An 18908-nucleotide genomic window follows, 5' to 3' on the forward strand; every position below is an offset into this window, starting at 1 on the left:
ACAAGGTTAAAGACTTATATAGTTGCATTTGCATAAACAATATAGTCACTGGAGGACCCTGTGACATTTGTAATGATTGTCATTTTTACTGTTTGTCACTGCAAGTGATATCAGGTTTGTGACAAGAGCCTTTTCAACAGTATTTGTTTGGATGGGAGCAATGCCAAGGGGCCAATGTCAGTGTTACATAAGAAATCACAAGGGTCTTCAACTCAGTGTCAGTCTCTGTCAGTGTGTGTGTGCGTGTGTGTGTGTGTGTGTGTGTGTGTGTGTGTGTGTGTGTGTGTGTGTGTGTACACTGCAGGGGCATTCATTGACGTGTTGCAGATCATGTTTGAATGTAAGTTATGTAACATATCAGCCTTTAAGCTTTCAAATGAATGAGCTGAGTGGTCACGTGTAAGTGTGTGTGTGTGTGTGTGTGTGTGTGTGTGTGTGTGTGTGTGTGTCTGTGTGTGTTATTGTACCTGGCTCAATGGAATCCTGTGTCATTCGAGCATGATGGTTTCTGTGAATCTTCCTCAGTGAAATCACCCTTGAACCTTTTGACGAGTAGTCGTCCATGCGGTAGGCCAACTGCAACGAGCGATATTGCGCTCTGATTGGTTGCTTCTCAGGCCATCCATATTCACGGAACAGGATCTAAATATGGGATAGATGGATGAATGTGAATAATGCGAACAAGTCCCTCCAGGACTTGTTCGCTTCCAGGAAAGATTGTGGCCGACCCCTCCTACCTTGGACATAAACTTTTCGAGTCTCTTCCCTCTGGCAGGAGGCTAAGGTCCATCAGGACCAAGACCTCCCGCCACACAAACAGTTTTTTCCCGGCAGCAGTCAGGCTCATCAACAGAGCCCAGATCCCCCACTGACTGACTCTGTCTCCCCCAGGACTTTCCCTTCTCTCCCTTCTATCCCTTCTCTCCGTTCTCTCCCTTCTCTCTCTTTTATCCCTTCTCTCCGTTCTCTCCCTTCTCTCCCTTCTCTCTCTTCTCTCCCTTCTCTCCCTTCTCTCTCTTTTATCCCTTCTCTCCGTTCTCTCCCTTCTCTCCCTTCTCTCTCTTCTCTCCCTTCTCTCTCTTCTCTCCCTTCTCTCTCTTCTCTCTCTTCTCTCTCTTCTCTCTCTTCTCTCCCTTCTCTCCCTTCTCTCTCTTCTCTCTCTTCTCTCCCTTCTCTCTCTTCTCTCTCTTCTCTCCCTTCTCTCCCTTCTCTCCCTTCTCTCCCCTGCACATCTGTCCACACCGCATATTCAGTCACTCGCCACTTTACTCATCACCTGTCACTTTCAACATTCATTACCTCATTCTGTGCACTTTACTTTACTCTTATTATTATCATTATTGATCGTTACCCCTTTATTTTTTTATTTTACTCGCATCGCTACTTATTTCCTGCACATTTACTGCATTTTTACTTATTTACTTACTTGTTTTTTATCCAAATTTTATACTTTCACATACAGTTAAATGTTCCTTGTTGTTGTTGCTGTTGATGTTGCTGTTGTTGTTGTTGTTTTTGTTGTTGTTGTTGTTGTGTTTGATAGTGCACCTTCCGCCAGGTCAAATTCCTCGTTTGTAATAACTTACGTGGCAATAAAACATTTCTGATTCTGAAGTGATACTTTGAACATCTGATAGTGTGTGTGCGTGTGTGTGTGCGTGCGTGCGTGCGTGCGTGCGTGCGTGCGTGCGTGCGTGCGTGCGTGCGTGCGTGCGTGCGTGTGTGTGTGTGTGTGTGTGTGTGGACACTAACCAGCAGTGTAACACATATACAGAGGATGACCACCGCTCCAAATAGCAGTCCTCCGGTCACCAGCCAATCTGGCCTCAGTAACAGGTTGCGTCTCCTACTGATTCCCACCCTGGTCACATGACGAGGGATGGTGGGGAAGAAGGGGCCGGGCTCATAACATTGGCCGCCTGCAGGCATCACCCGCACATACTGAATACGACAAGTTAGAGAGCAAGAGAGCAATAGGTTTTTCTTTATACAGGTTGTAAATTCACATTAATGTAAGAATTTACTTCAGTTAGACATAAATCAAGGAATTTGTCAGTTTAGTGTGCATATACTTGTTCATGTCTTGCAATCGGAAGACCAAGAAGAGACCAAGGTGTACAAACAGATGTCTTGTGAAATGTTTGAACACTAGTGGAGCTGCAGCGCAATATTTGGATTCGCAGTTTCCCCTTCTTTTTTTCTTCTTCTCTTTTTTTTCTATCATCAAATGCATGTGTAAATTATTGGGATTCAGTTCAATCTCCCACGGATTTTTGGCATCAGCAAAGCAAGCAGTTATTTAATTTCAAATTCAGTTACCAAGTGTTTGTGTTGATGGCTGCTCAGTGTAAAAACATATACTCCAGGCTGGCTAAAGACCACTGAAAAGAAGCTGGGAGGAGTCCAAGACAGACCCAGCTCTTCTTTTAACCGTCTGAATGTGCCCCAGTCGAAATCGTTGTTTGTGTTGTACAAGTTGTCGCTGCAAGACATGAAGTATTAATGTGAAGTAAGTGAAAAAAAACACAGCAGAAGATATTGTATGTCCAGCATTTAACCTACAGATCATATTGAGGAAAGAGACGTGTGTCCACAGTGAAGAGAACAACGTCACCCAACTGGAGACACGTTGTAGGGTTCAGAACTGCTGTTAGACTTGCATCTTTCACGTCTTCCTTGGTATCGCTCTTGTTTCCCTTCCTGCTTCTGGAATTTGTTTCTATTCCTACATGACCGATATTTTCAACTTCCCACAGAAGATCAGAATCTCTTCCTTAAAAAAACACAGCACAGGGCCTTCAACATGGTTCATTCATTAATATATTTTTTTTAATGAGAAAACAAATGAATGGTTTTCTTTTGACGAACCACCTGAGCTCTGAGTGTCCCACTGTGTGGGGACAGGAAAGAGTTGCTGAAGCTCCTTTGGGAGGCCGTTCAGAAGGCCGAGGAAGCCTGCCTCTGCAATCACAGAAAAAGGTAGATGTGTGAAATGACTGGAAAGAGAGAAGAAAAGCCACTTTGTGTGTCTTTACCTGTTGTCTGAACAATGTAGACACCATGTGAGGAGTTAAAGTGACTACTACACAGAGGAGTCCCTTGGGAGTCCGACTGTTTAAAAAATTTATCCAGCACGCTGCCTGAGACGCTTGTCACCTACACACACAAACACACACACACACACACACACACACACACACACACACACACACACACACACACACACACACACATTGACATTTATTGACAATACTGTATGGATATCATAAGTAGAAAGACCACTTCTTGTATACAGTAGGTTTTTAATTGACCCCAAAGCATGTGTTTTCTCTATATTTATTTTTCTTTTGTGCAGTACTATGTTGCTGCGTGTGTTTAGATAAATTAGCTTTGCTAACCTGACCGTCATAGCTCCACACCAACTCCATGTCTCCATTGGAATGGCACTTGAGCTTTAGCTCAGTAGCTGGCCTTCTCCTACAAAGGCCTCCACACGCAGCTCTTTCAGGGGGCTCTCTGCAGACACACAGACCCAGCTCCCCATCATAACCCCAGTAGTCCTCTGCGGTTTGACACACCTGCAGGAAAGTAACCAGTGCAAAGCTAAAATCAGCAAAAGTTTGTTTTTGAAACAAAGCAAATGTTACTTATATTTTCTCTGCTTGGAATTTTTTTTCAAAATCGTAGACAAAGTGGCGTCATTTTCAACTCATACTCGGTTTGAGTGAGGATCTAGGTGTAAGTTCATTTGAATCAAATACTGCTATGGAGGGCAGTAAAAAAAATAAACATGGCATGCGTAATACAATGAAGGCCTAGATAACTGACTTAGTAGTTAATAGTTAAATACTAAGTGGAACTTATACATCCATCTGCTAGATAAACTAATTTGTCTGGTTCATGGAGCAAAGGGCAACGACACAGGCTGTACTCATTATCCTTGTCTATGATTGTAGCGTTTGTTTTTTCAGTGTGTTCTGTCAACAGATCACAGTCTATACTCTGCAGTTCATCAAAATCCCCAAGCCCCATTCAATCAGATCATCAGGAAGAGTTTTCTGTTTTGTGAAAGAAATGCCAGTTACCTTTGCTCTAGTGTACAGGCTTATTTCTATGTGTGATATAATTGTACAAATTCTGACCTGCTGCCTGCAGTGAAGTGACCACTGATATCTGTCTAGACAGTCTCCATGCTGTGTACGAGTTCTTCCGTCTCTGCAGACATAGTACAGCTTGTGGACACATGCATCTCCTTTGTTGGTAGGTTGATAGCCGATGGTGCAGTGGCAACGCCCATCACTGGTCTGCAGAAAAGGCAGCAGAGTTCAAATCTTAAATTGTATAATGTTGCACGCAGTTGACAGTGCAGTCCAATTGTTACCTAATTTTACCTAATCTGGTAATGCATTCATTCACTGACAAGGCATTTTAAATCATAAATATATGTCTTCCTTCCTTCCTTCTTTCCTTCATTGATTGTCTCATGCGTTTCCTTCCATTTTTACTTCCTTCCATCCTCCTTCCTTTCCTCATCTTTTTTTCCTTCCTTCCACCATTCATTAATTTATTCATTCCTCTTTAGTTCTCACAAACACCCATGACAAAAGAAATGAATTCCCCTTATTAAGTGTTTATTAATGGTCTAGTCACTATAGTGCAAACTGCAACAAACTAGGAAACAAGACCCTACTGCGAAGGAATTTGATCTCAAGCTCTTTCAGCTGTTTCAGCTTGAAGTAACAGATTGCAAAGTCTAAAGTTTCCTCTCAGTGAGGACACCACTCTCACATTCGTGTGCACAATGTTTCCTAGGATGCAAGAATAACATAAAGAAAGTTATGCTGAAAAGAAAGTATTAAAAATTGTTTTAAAGAATAATGAAGGAGATCAGAAGACAATTACACAATTTAGTAAAGTATGAGCAGTTGATATTAAAATGGTCACAGAAACACACTTTAGCAAACACACGTGTTGCAGGAATGACTGGGTTGATCTTATTGTACTAGCAGGTATAAACCCTTTCTCACCTGAAAACTCTGTCCCTCTCCCAGACAGACACAAGTGTCGTGCCCAGAGAGAGGCTGCTGAGCCTCAGGGCCACAGGGCAGGGAGGCAGCCAGGCCCGGTCGAGGACAGAAGTGGTGAGGAGGACACTTCAGACAGCTGTCAATTGACATGGCACCAGATGTCGGCCCGTAGGTTCCTCTGGGACAAGGGACTGGAATGTAGTTCCCCGAAGGGCAGTAGAAACCTATCATGAATAGGTACACATACACAATACAAGTTTAAGAAGTACACAGCTGGCAAAGTCAGTGTTCTGTTTTCTGTCACTTGTCACCAAAACCCTCTAAAGAATTTACGGAAGAATTTTGTGAAACTATTTGGTAACATTTTCAAATAAGCAATTAAACATGATGCAGAAAAGAAAGCATGTTTGTCTGATGGTATGCATTAAATGGCTGTTCCGGTACCTGGCTGGCAAGATGGCCTCTCCTGGAATTGTTGACTCAAGTTGTTTCCATGGACCAGAGTAAGATGCACAGCACTCAGCCACCACACATACCTGAAACTCTTGCAAATGCATATCTTTAGCATGGTTAACATCTCCACCTGCTGAAGTAAGGGGCTGGTGCACTAGTAACCCAGCTCTTTTCCAGACTCAGGGAGACATTTCTTCATCCAGGATCTGTAAAAAGTCTGTTGTTTGCATGCCTTGTTTCGATCATAGCCAATAACGTAGTTATGAAGATTGTGTAGCAACCGAGCCTTCCTTGTCTGTTGTAGTCCTGCACACAGGACCTGCTATGTCTGTTGGTAGACAGAGCTGTGAGGTACGTAGTGGGCTACTGGACTGCATAACTTTCAATGGCTTGCTGAATGATGTATGAGGCCTGTGAGGTAAGGTGACAGTGACAGTGGAGAGTAGCGGGAAAAACCAAGAGTATGGCTGCCTGGTGCTGCCGGGTCACGTTACTGCATTTGTTCTTTTCAATCCGACCGTGAAACTGATTAAAGATTTGGCTAACCAGATACATCAACGCAGCTTTGCTTTAGAGTCTTCTCGGCATTACAGCAGCTGCTGAATTCATATTGAAATTTACATATCAGGCTCAGATATCTGCTCTAATATGACTTTACGCAAGCCAGGTGCAACTTTAAACTTATTTTCACAAAATAATAATAAGACTTCTGCCAGAGTATGTGCAGCCCACAACTGTCGGGTCATTTATCACAATAAAAGTCTGTTTTATATGTAAGCTGATAGTGTGTTTGCAGTACAATGTGCAAAAAACATAATATATATGCATTTATTTATGAAAGTGTTCATTTATTTGTATTGAGGAATGCACATTTGACGAAATAAAGAAAGAAATCTTAGAAACCTCTGCATACCTGTGTAATGACCAAGGTGAGATTGCTATATTCAAATTAAGCAGGAGACTCAGCCCTGTGGTTTATTGTGAAATAGCATGTGTTATGTTGTGCAGTCATTGGAAATATCAAGAGCTACGCTAATATTTTCTACAACCATGAATTCTATTTTCATGCTTGTGGACAACAAGGCTTTCGGTGGGCACTTACAGTATGTTTAAATTGCTATTTGTTGAACAACAAAAAACCTCTTACTCACTCTGTTATTGTATTGAAATAAATGTTGGACTTTGGATAGGTGAAATAAGCCACAAATTTCATCACGGTAGCCATGGACTATGAGCCGACAGTGACGTCTCATAACTTACCCAACTGAATAGGATTCAACTTTCACCCACACATCCATGTCACATCACATTCACAAACACTCTACGAGTTAAAGAGATCATGGAGCAGGATATCGTTGGTGAAGCCGCTTAATGCATTTTGTCTGCATTACCAATGCAAACAAATGTAGAAACGTCACACTGTAAATGAGCAATAATGCACTCGAAATTGTCCCGTAAACTGAAATAACACAGTTCTGCATAATCAGCAGTGTTTACTTGTGCTGTTTTGAGCAGCTCCGTCCTGAATCGCGGCACAAACATTGGTTTGTAAACTGTTGATTTTCAACCATCCAGAACAAGCCTTCATAACCAGGGCTTCAAGCTCATCCAAAATGTGAGACATTGAATTCTTACACAGCTCGAAATATACAAAACTGAAAAAAAAGGAAGAAAAACAAATCTTGCATAATGCTAAAAAAACAACAGGCACTGTGGGTCAAACAAATGACCCCAGCGTAAACACTGATACAATTCTAGTTCCTCGCAAAGTGGGTCTTTGATGTAGAAAAAACTGAAATCCAGCCACATTTCAACACAATCTTGAACTTCTTGAACCTTATTTGTTGTTCCAATTTGGTTGCTCCAATAAACCTCTACCTCATTTTTACTTTCTTCTTTTAATTAAGGGCACAAACCCGTTGTTGAGTTGACAGCAATCTTTCTGTATCGTTGTTTTTACAGTATTCTTATCTTATGGCAGTATTGTTATTCTATCATGCTTCTCATCATATCACTTTCTCCCTTCTACATACTATCTTAAAGTGACACATCCTTGTGTGTTTGTGTGTGTGTGTGTGTGTGTGTGTGTGTGTGTGTGTGTGTGTGTGTGTGTGTGTGTGTGTGTGTGTGTGTGTGTGTGTGTGTGTGTGTGTGCGCATGTGTGTGTTTGTGTATATATGTGTGTATATGTGTGTGTATATGTGTTCTGTCATCAGTGTGACCCTCCACGTGTTGACTGTTGACACAGTTTGGGCAGGCTCTCTGATAACGAGGACCTATAAATTGGATGAGAGGAGAAGTCCCTCTATAGACCTCTTATTCTCAGGTAATGGCTAGTCACTCACATATTGATCTTTTCGTGTCTTATTTCTTAGACAGAGAAGGAAATGTATGGAAAAAGAATTAAAGATTATTTCTTTATCCTTCTTTATTTCAGTCATGTGTTCTTATGTGTAAATGTATCTAAGTCTTTTGTTCTGTCTTCACAGAAAGTAAAAAATGCATCTAAAAGCTGTGATCTTCGCCCTGTCATTTATGACAAATTCAGGTATGCACTGCTCCTCAAAAGCTGTTAAAGAGCCTTTATTTTGCATTTGTATATCTTTTTTTCATGTATGTTTTTTTTCCTTTTCTGTAGCATACCCGCTCCCCCGTTACACCAGGGAGGCAACCTGGACTGATTTAAAGGCCAACCAGGCTCATGACAAGACAGAACCCACAAAGAATGTGAAGTAAGTTAACTAAACTAAGCTCTATAAACATGTTAAAGACTGGAAATACATGTCCATCAATACACTCAAATCAAGGTGAAATATCTAAAAAGAACAGACATCACAAGCTTATCTAATCGGGTGCATTTGTGTCCCTTTGCTCAGTCAAATCTCTAAGACCAACATTGACAGCAGTGACCTTTATGGCCAAGATTACCACAGCAAAAGCCCTGTGGCAGAAGAGATGCAACGCAAGCTCAACATGGAGTCGGAGCGTCTGCGTATCCGTCTGCGCCAAGAGCTGGCCGAGCTACGAGAGAGGTTGTCCTCGTCTACGGCCCACCTCAGCTCTGCTCTGGCCAGCATGAGGGAGCGTTTGGCTCCCCTCACCCAGCAGCTCCAGAGCTCTCTCAGCAGCAACACCAAAGATTTGTGTGGCCAGGTGAGCCTCTATCTGCAAGGCCTGGAGACAGCAGAGGAACAGGGAGAGGCCACTCTGGCTCTGTACCAGGAAGCCTTCGACTGGATGAACCTAACCCTGGAGCAGAGCAGCTCCCAGGTGGCCGTCCTCATTAGCGACTTTCATACAAAAACCATTGGGGTGATCGAACATCTGAAAGAGATCAGTGCTAGTGAGCAAGAGGCATCTCAGTCAGTGCACTGGCAGAATATTATTTTAAGGTTAGGACAAGAAGTGAGTACGCTGAGGATGGAGGCCCGGAAGAGGACGGGCTCTCTCCAAGCAGAGATTACTGCTCTGCTAGAAACTGCACGGCTTGGTAAGGATGAAGTCACAGCCAGTATGGAGCGGTTCTGCCAAAATGCAGCCCTACAGAGCAGAGTCTTTCAGGGGCGGATGGAGAGGCTGTTTCAGGGGCTTGAAGAGGAGCTGGAGATCCAGGAAGCCTCCAGCCTGTCTCCTGTTTCTTCTTCATCCTTGCAGCAGGATTTCTCAGTGAAATTATCTGCTCTGATTCAAGACATTATGCACTCAGTGCAGTGACTTAGACAAATGTAATGTTTTACACAAAACCACCATTTAAATGCCCTACAGACCTATTAAAATGTATATTTGTATATATCCAAGCCATACATTTGGTCTGTTGTTTGCTTTTGTACCAGCAAAGTAGCCTGTAAATATTTTGTGTTTTAGTGTTGTCTGCAAATGTCAGTATGTGTTTGTGCATGTAATATCAACCACAAAGTGCTGCGTCAACGAGATTTTAACATTTTACTTTATTTTGAAAATGTACAAAACAGATCTGATTATATACTGCAGATGTACATTGTCACTAGAGTTTATATGTGTGTATATGTATATAACTGTTTTAAGCAAGGAGCTTCTGTACATGACACCTAACATTTGGTGAGACTGTCAGTTGGCATACTTGCAAACAATTTTTAAAAAAATCTGTGATAACATACACTATTAAAATTACTGTTCTTTAAATGCTTACTACATAGTTAATGTTTCTTTTTAGACATAGTTCAGGTGTGACTGTTCCTTCATATCCGATAAAACTGACGAATGCAAATGCAGCAAGTATACACATAGGTGTATATTCCATGGTCACCTGACAAGAACATGAGAGAATTACTGAGAAGTCACAACCGTATCAGATTGTATGTTCTCACAATGAACATATAATCACAATATGGTATGAGGTGAAGATAATTTGTCAATTTATCTGTCAGTTAAAGGCATGAGGTAATCCTCCTGCCCAATAAAACTTCTTCAGGGCAAACCAGCCTCCTAGGACTAGCAACGCAGCAGCAGCCGAGCCGAACACCAACCCTACGACGAGCACCGCCACGTTCACGTCTTCCCCCTCTGATGCCACGTCATCACCTGATGCACGCAGGGGGAGATATGTTGAGCTTCATAGATCTTCCAAGATATTCAAATGTATTTCTAATGATGACTTTAATTCAAATATACTCACTGTAAGCAGCTGCATTTGGCGTTTCTTTAGAAGGGGAAGATAAGAAAAAAAGTAAACTTTTATGATTTAGTAAAGTTGTGTTTTTGCTGGGTCTTACTTTCTCTTGCAGTGTAAACAGGTCCAACTGAAACGGTGGCAGATTCATTGCTTGATTCTCCAAAAGGAGTCAAAGATCGTTTTCTTCTTTTTGCACAGGACTGAAAAACAACACACATTTAGTTGGGTTTAGTATGATCTGTGTTTTATGAGTCTATAACTCTATAAGTTCAATAAACAAGTTATTTGTTTTATTTTTTGCTAAAATAGAAAAATGTACCATGAACACTAATGTCCCTAATTCAGTTATCGGGGTCAGTTATGTAATAAGACCAATAAATACCCAATAAATACTATATCACAAATAACATCACAAATCTTTCAGTGTGACTTACTCAGCTCAACACATTTTCTATTTCTATATTCATTATTTTTAAAGCGTAAGTTATATACACTGTGAAATACAATATATATCATATACATATCTACCCTTCACATATTGGCATTCGGTACCTTTGAAAGTTGCTTTAGCATTTCTTTCACTGATTTGTTTTTGACTTCACAACTTACAGCCAGGATCTCTTGACATTCGCTGGGCTCACAGAGTCTCATTATGCAGTGCAGATAGATGCTGGACATTGCCTGGTTGCGGTCCCGAACAAAGCGGAAGGCCTCAAAGTTAAACCAGGCGACCTTGGAAAGGCCATTGCTTGTCACAGACGTCTTTTGGTCTATTGAACAGCTGGAGAGCAGAATTATTTAGACATGTGAAAATGATTTTCCCCATGTAACAAACTATACAACAGAGGTGTGTGTCCTTACCCTGTGAAGAAGTTGTGCTGCTCACTCTGCGACATGTTGTAAGGAGTGGGAGTGCCAAAGCAGTGATCCAGCAGGACATTAAAACTGAAAAGGGGACAGTGGGACACTGATTCACTGATTGCAACAAGAAAAATCTGTGCTCATTTTGATGTCAATATTTATTTACAGCTACTCAACCAAATACTAATTACATACTTTCCTGTGAGATTAACAGCCTTGACCTCCACATAGATCCTGGTGCGCAGCTCAAGTCCTGTTGAAGGAACCACTAACGGGTACTCATAGTCAGAGTCCTGGGGAAATAAGAATTGTGCAAGCCAAGTAAAGTAAGCCAATAGAAACAGCTCTATAATAGAAGCGTCTCGAGTAACCGAATGCCCACTTACATTAAAAACCCCCATTTTCAGTGTTTCAATGAAGGTTCCATTATTATCGCTGGTCGCCACAGAAACTGAGGAGCTAAGAAATCGTGGAAACGAAAATTACAGTATGTCATGTGAAGCCTCAAACAAAATGTAATAGTACAGTACAGTGACATAAGGTAGTCACAGTGGCCCCAGTGCACGCTATAGTGAAGCATGCATGCACGCACACACACACACACACACACACACACACACACACACACACACACTAACACACCCACACCCCATATATTGTCTCATCACATGATAAAATAGAGATTTGACATTAAACATCAGCATACATAATATCCAACAATTGTCATTGCATATCTGTATATGACACAAATGGGTATAGTTTATTTGGTATTTCTATAGTTTATGTAGAATAAGCATATATTTAAATTATTGCCACTGACTATTTAATCCCAAAAAATGTAAATCATGACGCGATGACATGTGCAGGACTTATACGGCAAATGGCACTGTTTCCATGTTGATGTGAGTTCTAACTTGTTTACAGATGTATTTTCTGGGTCTAGTATAGCATGCTTCCTGCCCATCACATTGTTAATAGGCCCCATCTCTCTAGCCCCCTACTCCATGAGGCCCTATCCAACTGCACCTCCTGCACTGTCTACATACAGACAGTGCAGCAGGTGCAGTTGGACACACTGTTGGACACGCTATCAGAGGCCTATGCGTCTCTGATAGCGTATATAAAAAATATCCCTTCTACACATTGTAGGAATATTTTAGAGGAAGATTTAGTTACTCACGCCACAATCTGTGTGTTGTTGATCAGGTACTCCAGCGGGTAGCGGCAGGAGAAGTGATAGTAGAGGTCTGTGGAGTAGCTGATCAGCCCCTGCTCAGCTCTTGGTGTGTCAATGAACCCGGTGATGATAACGGACTGGATGCTTGAGAAGCTGCTGAATGGACCTGTAGGATCCGGGGTCTCATCCACGATCTGAACCACACAACAAAATAATCATTGCATGACCTTCCTCTACACTGCCATACAACCCCAAAATAAGTGTTGTTTATCTAAATCCCTGTGGCAGTAAAATCACTGAAACTATCCATCCATCCATCCATTCTCAGCGCTTATTCAGGGTCGGGTCGCAGTGGCAGCACGTCCAGCAGACCGACCCAGGCTTCCCTCTCACCCGCAACATTTTCCAGCACATTCTGGGGGACCCCGAGGCGTTCCCAGGCCAGCCGCGAGATATAATCCCTCCAGCGTGTTCTGGGTCTTCCCCGGGGCCTCATCCCAGTTGGACGTGCCTGGAAAAGCTCTAATGGGAGGCGTCCAGGAGGCATCCGGATTAGATGCCCGAACCGCATCAGCTGACTACTTTCGATATGGAGGGGTAGCGGCTCAACTCCAAGCTCCCTGCTGATGTCAGAGCTCCTTTCCCTATAGGGCTGAGCCAGGCCACCCTACGGAGGAAGCTCATTTCGGCCGCCTTGTTCTTTCAGTAACGACCCAGAGTTCGTGACCATAGGTGAGGGTTGGAATGTAGACGACTAGTAAATGAAGATCTTCGCCTTCCGACTCAGCTCCCTCTTTACCAAGACGGACCGGTACAGCGCCTGTTTTACTGCTGCAGCCGCACCGATCCGCCTGTCGATCTCCCGCTCCACCTTACCCTCACTCGTGAACAAGACCCCGAGGTACTTGAACTCCTTCGATTGGGGCAGGCATTTTGTCCCCACCTCGAGGGAGCAATCCACCGGTTTCCGGCAGAGAACCATGGCCTCTGATTTGAAGGCGCTAACTCTCATCCCTGACGCTTCACACTCGGCTGTGACACGCCCCAGCGAATGCTGGAGGTCACGGTCCGAGGAGGCAAACAGGACCACATCATCTGCAAACAGCAGAGAGGCAATCCTGAGGCCCCCGAACCGGATTTCCCCCGCCCCCCGGCTGCGCCTAGAAATCCTGTCCATGAAAGTCACGAACAGGACCGGTGATAAAGGGCAGCCCTGGCGGAGGCCAACACTCACCGGGAACGTGTCTGACTCATTACCGAGGATACGAACGCAACTCCTACTACAGGCGTAAAGAGACCAGATAGCCCGTGCCAACGGGTCCGGCACCGCATACCCCATACTGGAACTATGTATCCATAATTCAACATCTACATCTTCTACGACAGTGGTTCTCAAATGTTGGTACGTGTACCGCTGAGTGTATGTGAAGGGACTCCAGGGGATACGAGAGATTTGTAAAACATATATTTAAAAATAGCATCCATTCAAAAAACCTTAAAAATATGTTATTTAATAAATATTCAATAAAATATAAGTGTAAGTTCATAATAACGGTTGTTAAAGTGCAGAAAAAACATTGGGTTTAACTTTTCATTTGGAAAATATCTAAAACTGATTTAAATCACATTTATGTATTAATTCAAATGAATTAAGTTTAAGGGGATATGGATGGAAAAGGAGTGTGAGGCACATCCTGCCAGCTGATGAAACTTCAAGGACGACCTCCCGGCATGTAATCACATCCACCAAACTGACCCGATGAAGAACTTAAAATATATATATATATTTCACAGGGGGTACATTACTGAAAAAAAGTTGAGAACCACAGGTCTACGAGACACCTTCTGACCTGCAGAGACTGGCGGCAGGGGTTATCCTGACTGTGGTTAACAGGAAGCTGGTAACGGATGATGGGAGGGTCCACACTGTTGTCGATAGAGCCGAGGCACTCCGTAGTGTTGTGGTTCCCGTTCAGAGCCAGGTCTGTGGTGTTGAAGCCTGCCCACTGAGCCGTGCACAGGTTGATCTCCAGGCTGATCGTACTGGCGCCACAGACAACGGTCAGGTCCGAATTGTCTATGAAAGAAGGAAAATGAGAAACTGTGAATGTGTTGATACTGCAAGTTTTTAACCCTCATTGGAATCAAAACTAAAATATTTTTTAGTTGCTGCTGCAGAGTCAAAGATGGGGAATACGTCCAATACATTAAGCATTGTGAAATGTCCTTTTTACTATTTGTATTTGTCATCAATTACCTTCTGATCTGATTTTTGCAAAATACTCAAATGAAACAAAACCACCCTTGTGAAGGTAATAGCTAACCTACCTGGGGTTCTCGCATACTCAGACGTGCAGTTGTACAGACAATGAGCTGGCTGCAGGAGCACAACCAACAGGGAGACACAAAGACAAAGAGTCATGCTGTCTCGTGGATGCTCAGTTCATTGATAAATTCTGTCCTAAACAAAGAATAAAAAACTATTTCAGCAATAACAAAAACACCGGAATGACACTCAAATTACGATACCAACTGAGTTAGAGCAGATGTGCAAAAAAATATTATTTAGAAAAGCCAGTACCATTTTTATGTGACTTTCAGTATCAAAGAGTTGACATGTTTTGCTTTGCAGAAACAGTTTATGTTTATCTTGAAAGGATGCACATCAATTTATTTTGGATTGAGACCCATGAGACAGTCTTACCTTGGCTGGTACCTGGTGTCTGGTGTCACAGAAACAGTTGTGCAGCGTGGTTTTTATAGTATTTGACAGCCTTCAGACACATGAAACCATAGAGGCGTGACTGTCAAGCCCTCCTTTTACTACTTCCTTCACGTTTCCATTGTGACTTCTCGTTTGGACGGCAGCAGCTCCAGGCAGGGTTTACTGCCAGATATAAACCCAGCAGATTAATCTGTAAATGGGGTATTATATACATTCTGATAATACTGTATTACAATCATATAATAATACTAATAATACTAATAATACTAATACTAATAATAATAATAATAATAATAATAATAATAATAATAATAATAATAAAGGATTTAATTTCTTTAGGATGAATGCTTGAAAGGTGATCACGCTTGCCACAAGCGATGAAGTCCACAGCCGACCTTAAATCAGTTCCCTTGCATGTCAAACCTCTCCTCCATTGTCTCCATAGACTGCATTGCAGGGAGTCACTAGCTAAACTGAGAAGCCCCATTGTTCCTCAGAAATATAGATTGAAAAGGAGCATCCTTGTTCTGGCTGAAGTGCCCATAAGAGAATACATTTGTTACACTATCCAGAGATGCGTCACTCTACAATCTCTGAGTCCTCATCTGTGTTTACCTCCTATAGGACACCTGTATAGGAAACATGCACTCTCATCACACCCTCCATTTCATTACCCTGTAATCGCTGTCGCTACAGGGTCAGAGATAACATTTGAATGGAGATGTCTGCAAAACAATGTTCACCTTTCCATCGGTTGTTTGGTCTGCATAAACCACAACAAACCCATAAATTAAAGTAGAGTATAGCACCTGAAGTATAACATATTGCATATCGTCATTCCCGAATGAAAACCATGTATCTCAAATGTTTAGGATTTTGATTATTTGCTTGAAGGATTTGATGCTGCGACTTCAAATGAGCTAAATGTATCTATAAGTGTAGATATCTTATGGTTTTCACCAAAAAGCGATCATGGTTACTGACATATGATCACATGAGAAAACAATGACGACAAGGCCCAGGGCAGGATGCTGATTTAGTTGTGGAAGAAAGAGGATACACTGGGAAGCATGCATACAGTACTATGCTCTGTGGGCAGTAAACACGCCGGCCGTTAGTGATGAATGTAGCATGTTAACTCATCAACCATTTTTAAATAGAGTTGTAACTCTACGAAGATGCAGAGGGGTTTTTGTATAAGCATCATTGGTTGCTTGCAAAAATTAGCACACAGTTTCTTGTTTTTATAAGTGGTCACGAGACATTTGTGTGTTTTACTATCTTAAAAGTAACCAGTAACTAAAGCTATCAGATAAATGTATTGCATTACAGTTTTTTTTTGATTGCTTAAGCATGATTTTCAAAACAGGGACCGTGTTTTCAAAACTCTACACACAATTAGCACAACCACACACCCAATTAGCAAAACACTACAGATCCTTTGCAAAATTAAACACTCTTGTAAAAACTACACACTTCTTTTTAAAAACCATACTTTGTTACCATATGAAACACACATGTTTCACATTACTATACTCTGTTCGCACGAGTTACACTCTGCTGTGAAAAACCTAAAACACTTTTAGCACTTCTACTCCCCTATGATTAGAGTAGGCTACTGTCAACAAAGTACAAATATAATGTAAATTCACCAAACACTACACGCCCAAAATGTTGACACGGAGATTCATAATACTGTAACAGTATTTGAATATAATTTTTTTTTAGGATGCGTGCCAGTGTTGATGTTGAGACCTGATGGATATCGTTGAAAATTGCGTGGTTATTGACAACGTTAGCTCGGAGCTGATTGAATGTTATAGCATTGTTGGCCAAAACCATGTTTACTATCTCCCTCTCTTGCTGTTCTGTGAACATAGGAGGTCTTCCCTCTTGTCATTCCTCACCCTCAATCCTATGTAAAAAAAACAAACAAAAAAAACCAGTATACAATAGTACAGTAATTTCACAGGAAAAGGTAATAGAAGTGCTGATAGTGCATAGCATACAGTACTGTAAGCAGTTACTGAAACCATGCAGATGTTTTTGAAATGAAGATGTTATGATATTACAATACAATACCTATTTTCCAGTCAAAATGTTCTTATCACACTTGCCACTGTATATCGGCTTAGATTTGGCTGTACTCGCAGTCCAGCCTCCCTCAGCGTCAGGCCGTGGTTGACAACGTGCTCAACCAGTGTTGCGCGGCTCTCATTTGTCAAATTCGGCCCTCTTTGAGCACCTTCTTGTCTTCCTCTTCCTCCCAGTCCACCTCTTCCTCCTCCTCGTTCTCCTCCTCATTTTACTCTTTCTCTGACTCTTTCCATTATGCTTGATAATGAACGCACCTGCTGCTTTTGGTAATGCTCATACACCTGATTGGTGTGTCTACAATTAAGCAAACTAGTGTTTGTACACCTGATAACTGTGTTGAGCCAGTTGGTTGGAAGGTGTGGTCCTTTGACAGTCAGTGCTTTGGTATTGCAAGGAAGTGACTTCATGATAGATTTTTTGTGTGCAATGTATGTTAGGTGTGTTTAGTGTTTTGCAAATCACTGTGTGTAGAGTTTTATAAAAGTTTCAAATATGGGCTGATGTTTTGCTTCTTGAGTGTAAGGTTTCGCTAATAGTGTACTACTTTGAATTTTAGTGTGTAAACAATCCAAAAAAACTGTAAAAGAACAATACTTCTCTAACAAATGTGGTGGAGTAGAAATATATTAGAGAAGAAACATGAAGCAAAGATATTAAATACCATTACCCCAAAATTGTACAAAAGTAATATAACTTGAGGAAATGTACTTTCTTTTTATGTCAAGTGTGTCATTGGTCAATAACGGATTTATTTCAAAAGCAAATGGGAGTTGCCGCTTGGCCTCATTCCTACAGTAGTTTGGTGTCATCTGGTGGTCAGAGTTAGATACAGCTGAAATGTTTTGTTCTCTGCGTCTGATAGAATCGTAATTCACCAGCGGAAAGGAGACACAGCAGGAGACGTAACTTCCTCCTCCATGAACAGACAGCAGAGGGACAGTACTTAGTATTAAATGGAACAAGAACATCGAAATTCAAACACAGTTTTACTTCTACGGCTTTAGTCTGAACAGGTTTGGGTCTCACAAACATGAATACAAATGGCATTGGTGTGCTGCTGTCAACAACCGCTATTCAAGCATAATTGTCACAGGCCACTATTTAACCTGATTGCCTTTACATTTTATAGTGGACAAGTGATTTTGTAGGCTTAATCTATATACAACTGCTCCAGACTTTCACAATCATTCATTTTCTGGGAATGAAGCTGCAAGGCCTGGAAACCAAACCAAAGCAATGGACAGGAAATAGGGTTGTCGAAAAAGAGTCTTTTCCTCTTCCTCCTCTGCATGCTTTCCTGTTCCAATTTCTCCCTCTTTATCGCTCGCTGTGCCTATTTCACATTCTGCCCTCGCTGTGTCTCTCCAAATGGTGTTTTCACAGTGAGTCCGTTTCCCTTTAAACACTTAGGCTTGCTTTGTGTGAGATGTGTTTTGACCTCAGACATGTGACGGGTGAACTGAATCACATGACATGAAACCAGCTTGTTTACCAAACATAGAAAAAAAAAGGTTGAGTTGTACTTTTAACATGCACAATTTCAGATGTTGTTGTCTTGCTTGTTTCTGTTTCTGCTTTCTCACTGCATTCCCCAGACAGCACTCAACCACCGCTGTGTGTGCGTGTGCGTGCGCGTGTGTGTGCGTGTGTGTTGTGGAAAAAGAATGAAAGATCCTCATTCTTTATTTTAATGCAGGGACCATGAGTGCAGTCTTAGCACAAAGAACTCCATTCATCTCATTATAATGTCATTACTCCATGTGAAATGAGATTTTGCTAATTTAGTAAAAGACAGAGACGCACAAGTGGATACCTTGGTCGTTTGAGTTTACATGGAGAGGGGAAAACAACAATAGCTAAACTTGGATTATTCCTCCTGTTTTTTTTTTTTTCCCCTCCAGCCTGACGCCATATGCA

The 18908-nt window shown here is 41.8% G+C and overlaps 2 protein-coding genes across 2 annotated transcripts; one reads left to right on the plus strand and one right to left on the minus strand.

Moving 5' to 3' along the window:
• The first annotated feature begins 7976 nt into the window (after window positions 1-7976).
• zgc:162608 (uncharacterized protein LOC100037332 homolog) lies at window positions 7977-9194 on the plus strand. Its single transcript, XM_068584057.1, has 3 exons — window positions 7977-8028; window positions 8119-8212; window positions 8357-9194. Exons 1-3 carry the CDS (start codon window positions 7980-7982, stop codon window positions 9192-9194), a joined length of 981 nt encoding a protein of 326 aa, XP_068440158.1. The 5' UTR covers window positions 7977-7979.
• A 688-nt stretch (window positions 9195-9882) lies between these two features.
• On the minus strand, window positions 9883-14591 carry LOC137791134 (zona pellucida-like domain-containing protein 1). The gene is made up of 10 exons (XM_068585850.1): window positions 14498-14591; window positions 14020-14246; window positions 12173-12363; window positions 11379-11451; window positions 11188-11285; window positions 10993-11076; window positions 10741-10912; window positions 10232-10331; window positions 10135-10158; window positions 9883-10040 (listed from the first exon to the last, which is right to left on the minus strand). Exons 1-10 carry the CDS (start codon window positions 14589-14591, stop codon window positions 9883-9885), a joined length of 1221 nt encoding a protein of 406 aa, XP_068441951.1.
• Between the last annotated feature and the right edge of the window lie 4317 nt (window positions 14592-18908).

Source organism: Clinocottus analis, unplaced genomic scaffold, assembly GCF_023055335.1.
Source record: "Clinocottus analis isolate CAN_PGR_092001 unplaced genomic scaffold, fCliAna1.0.p SCAF_2, whole genome shotgun sequence".
In the NCBI taxonomy this organism is placed as follows: domain Eukaryota; kingdom Metazoa; phylum Chordata; class Actinopteri; order Perciformes; family Cottidae; genus Clinocottus; species Clinocottus analis.

What these genes read in the sequence shown, in the direction of transcription:
- zgc:162608 (XM_068584057.1), top strand. Translation starts at nt 7,980, where the DNA reads ATGCATCTAAAAGCTGTGATCTTCGCCCTGTCATTTATGACAAATTCA. An exon ending in GTCATTTATGACAAATTCAG is followed by an intron (nt 8,029 to 8,118) that starts GTATGCACTGCT and finishes CCTTTTCTGTAG; the next exon opens with CATACCCGCTCCCCCGTTAC. An exon ending in GAACCCACAAAGAATGTGAA is followed by an intron (nt 8,213 to 8,356) that starts GTAAGTTAACTA and finishes CCCTTTGCTCAG; the next exon opens with TCAAATCTCTAAGACCAACA.
- LOC137791134 (XM_068585850.1), bottom strand. Translation starts at nt 14,591, where the DNA reads ATGACTCTTTGTCTTTGTGTCTCCCTGTTGGTTGTGCTCCTGCAGCCA. An exon ending in AACAACACACAGATTGTGGC is followed by an intron (nt 11,452 to 12,172) that starts GTGAGTAACTAA and finishes ACGATTTCTTAG; the next exon opens with CTCCTCAGTTTCTGTGGCGA. An exon ending in TGTTTACACTGCAAGAGAAA is followed by an intron (nt 10,159 to 10,231) that starts GTAAGACCCAGC and finishes CCCCTTCTAAAG; the next exon opens with AAACGCCAAATGCAGCTGCT.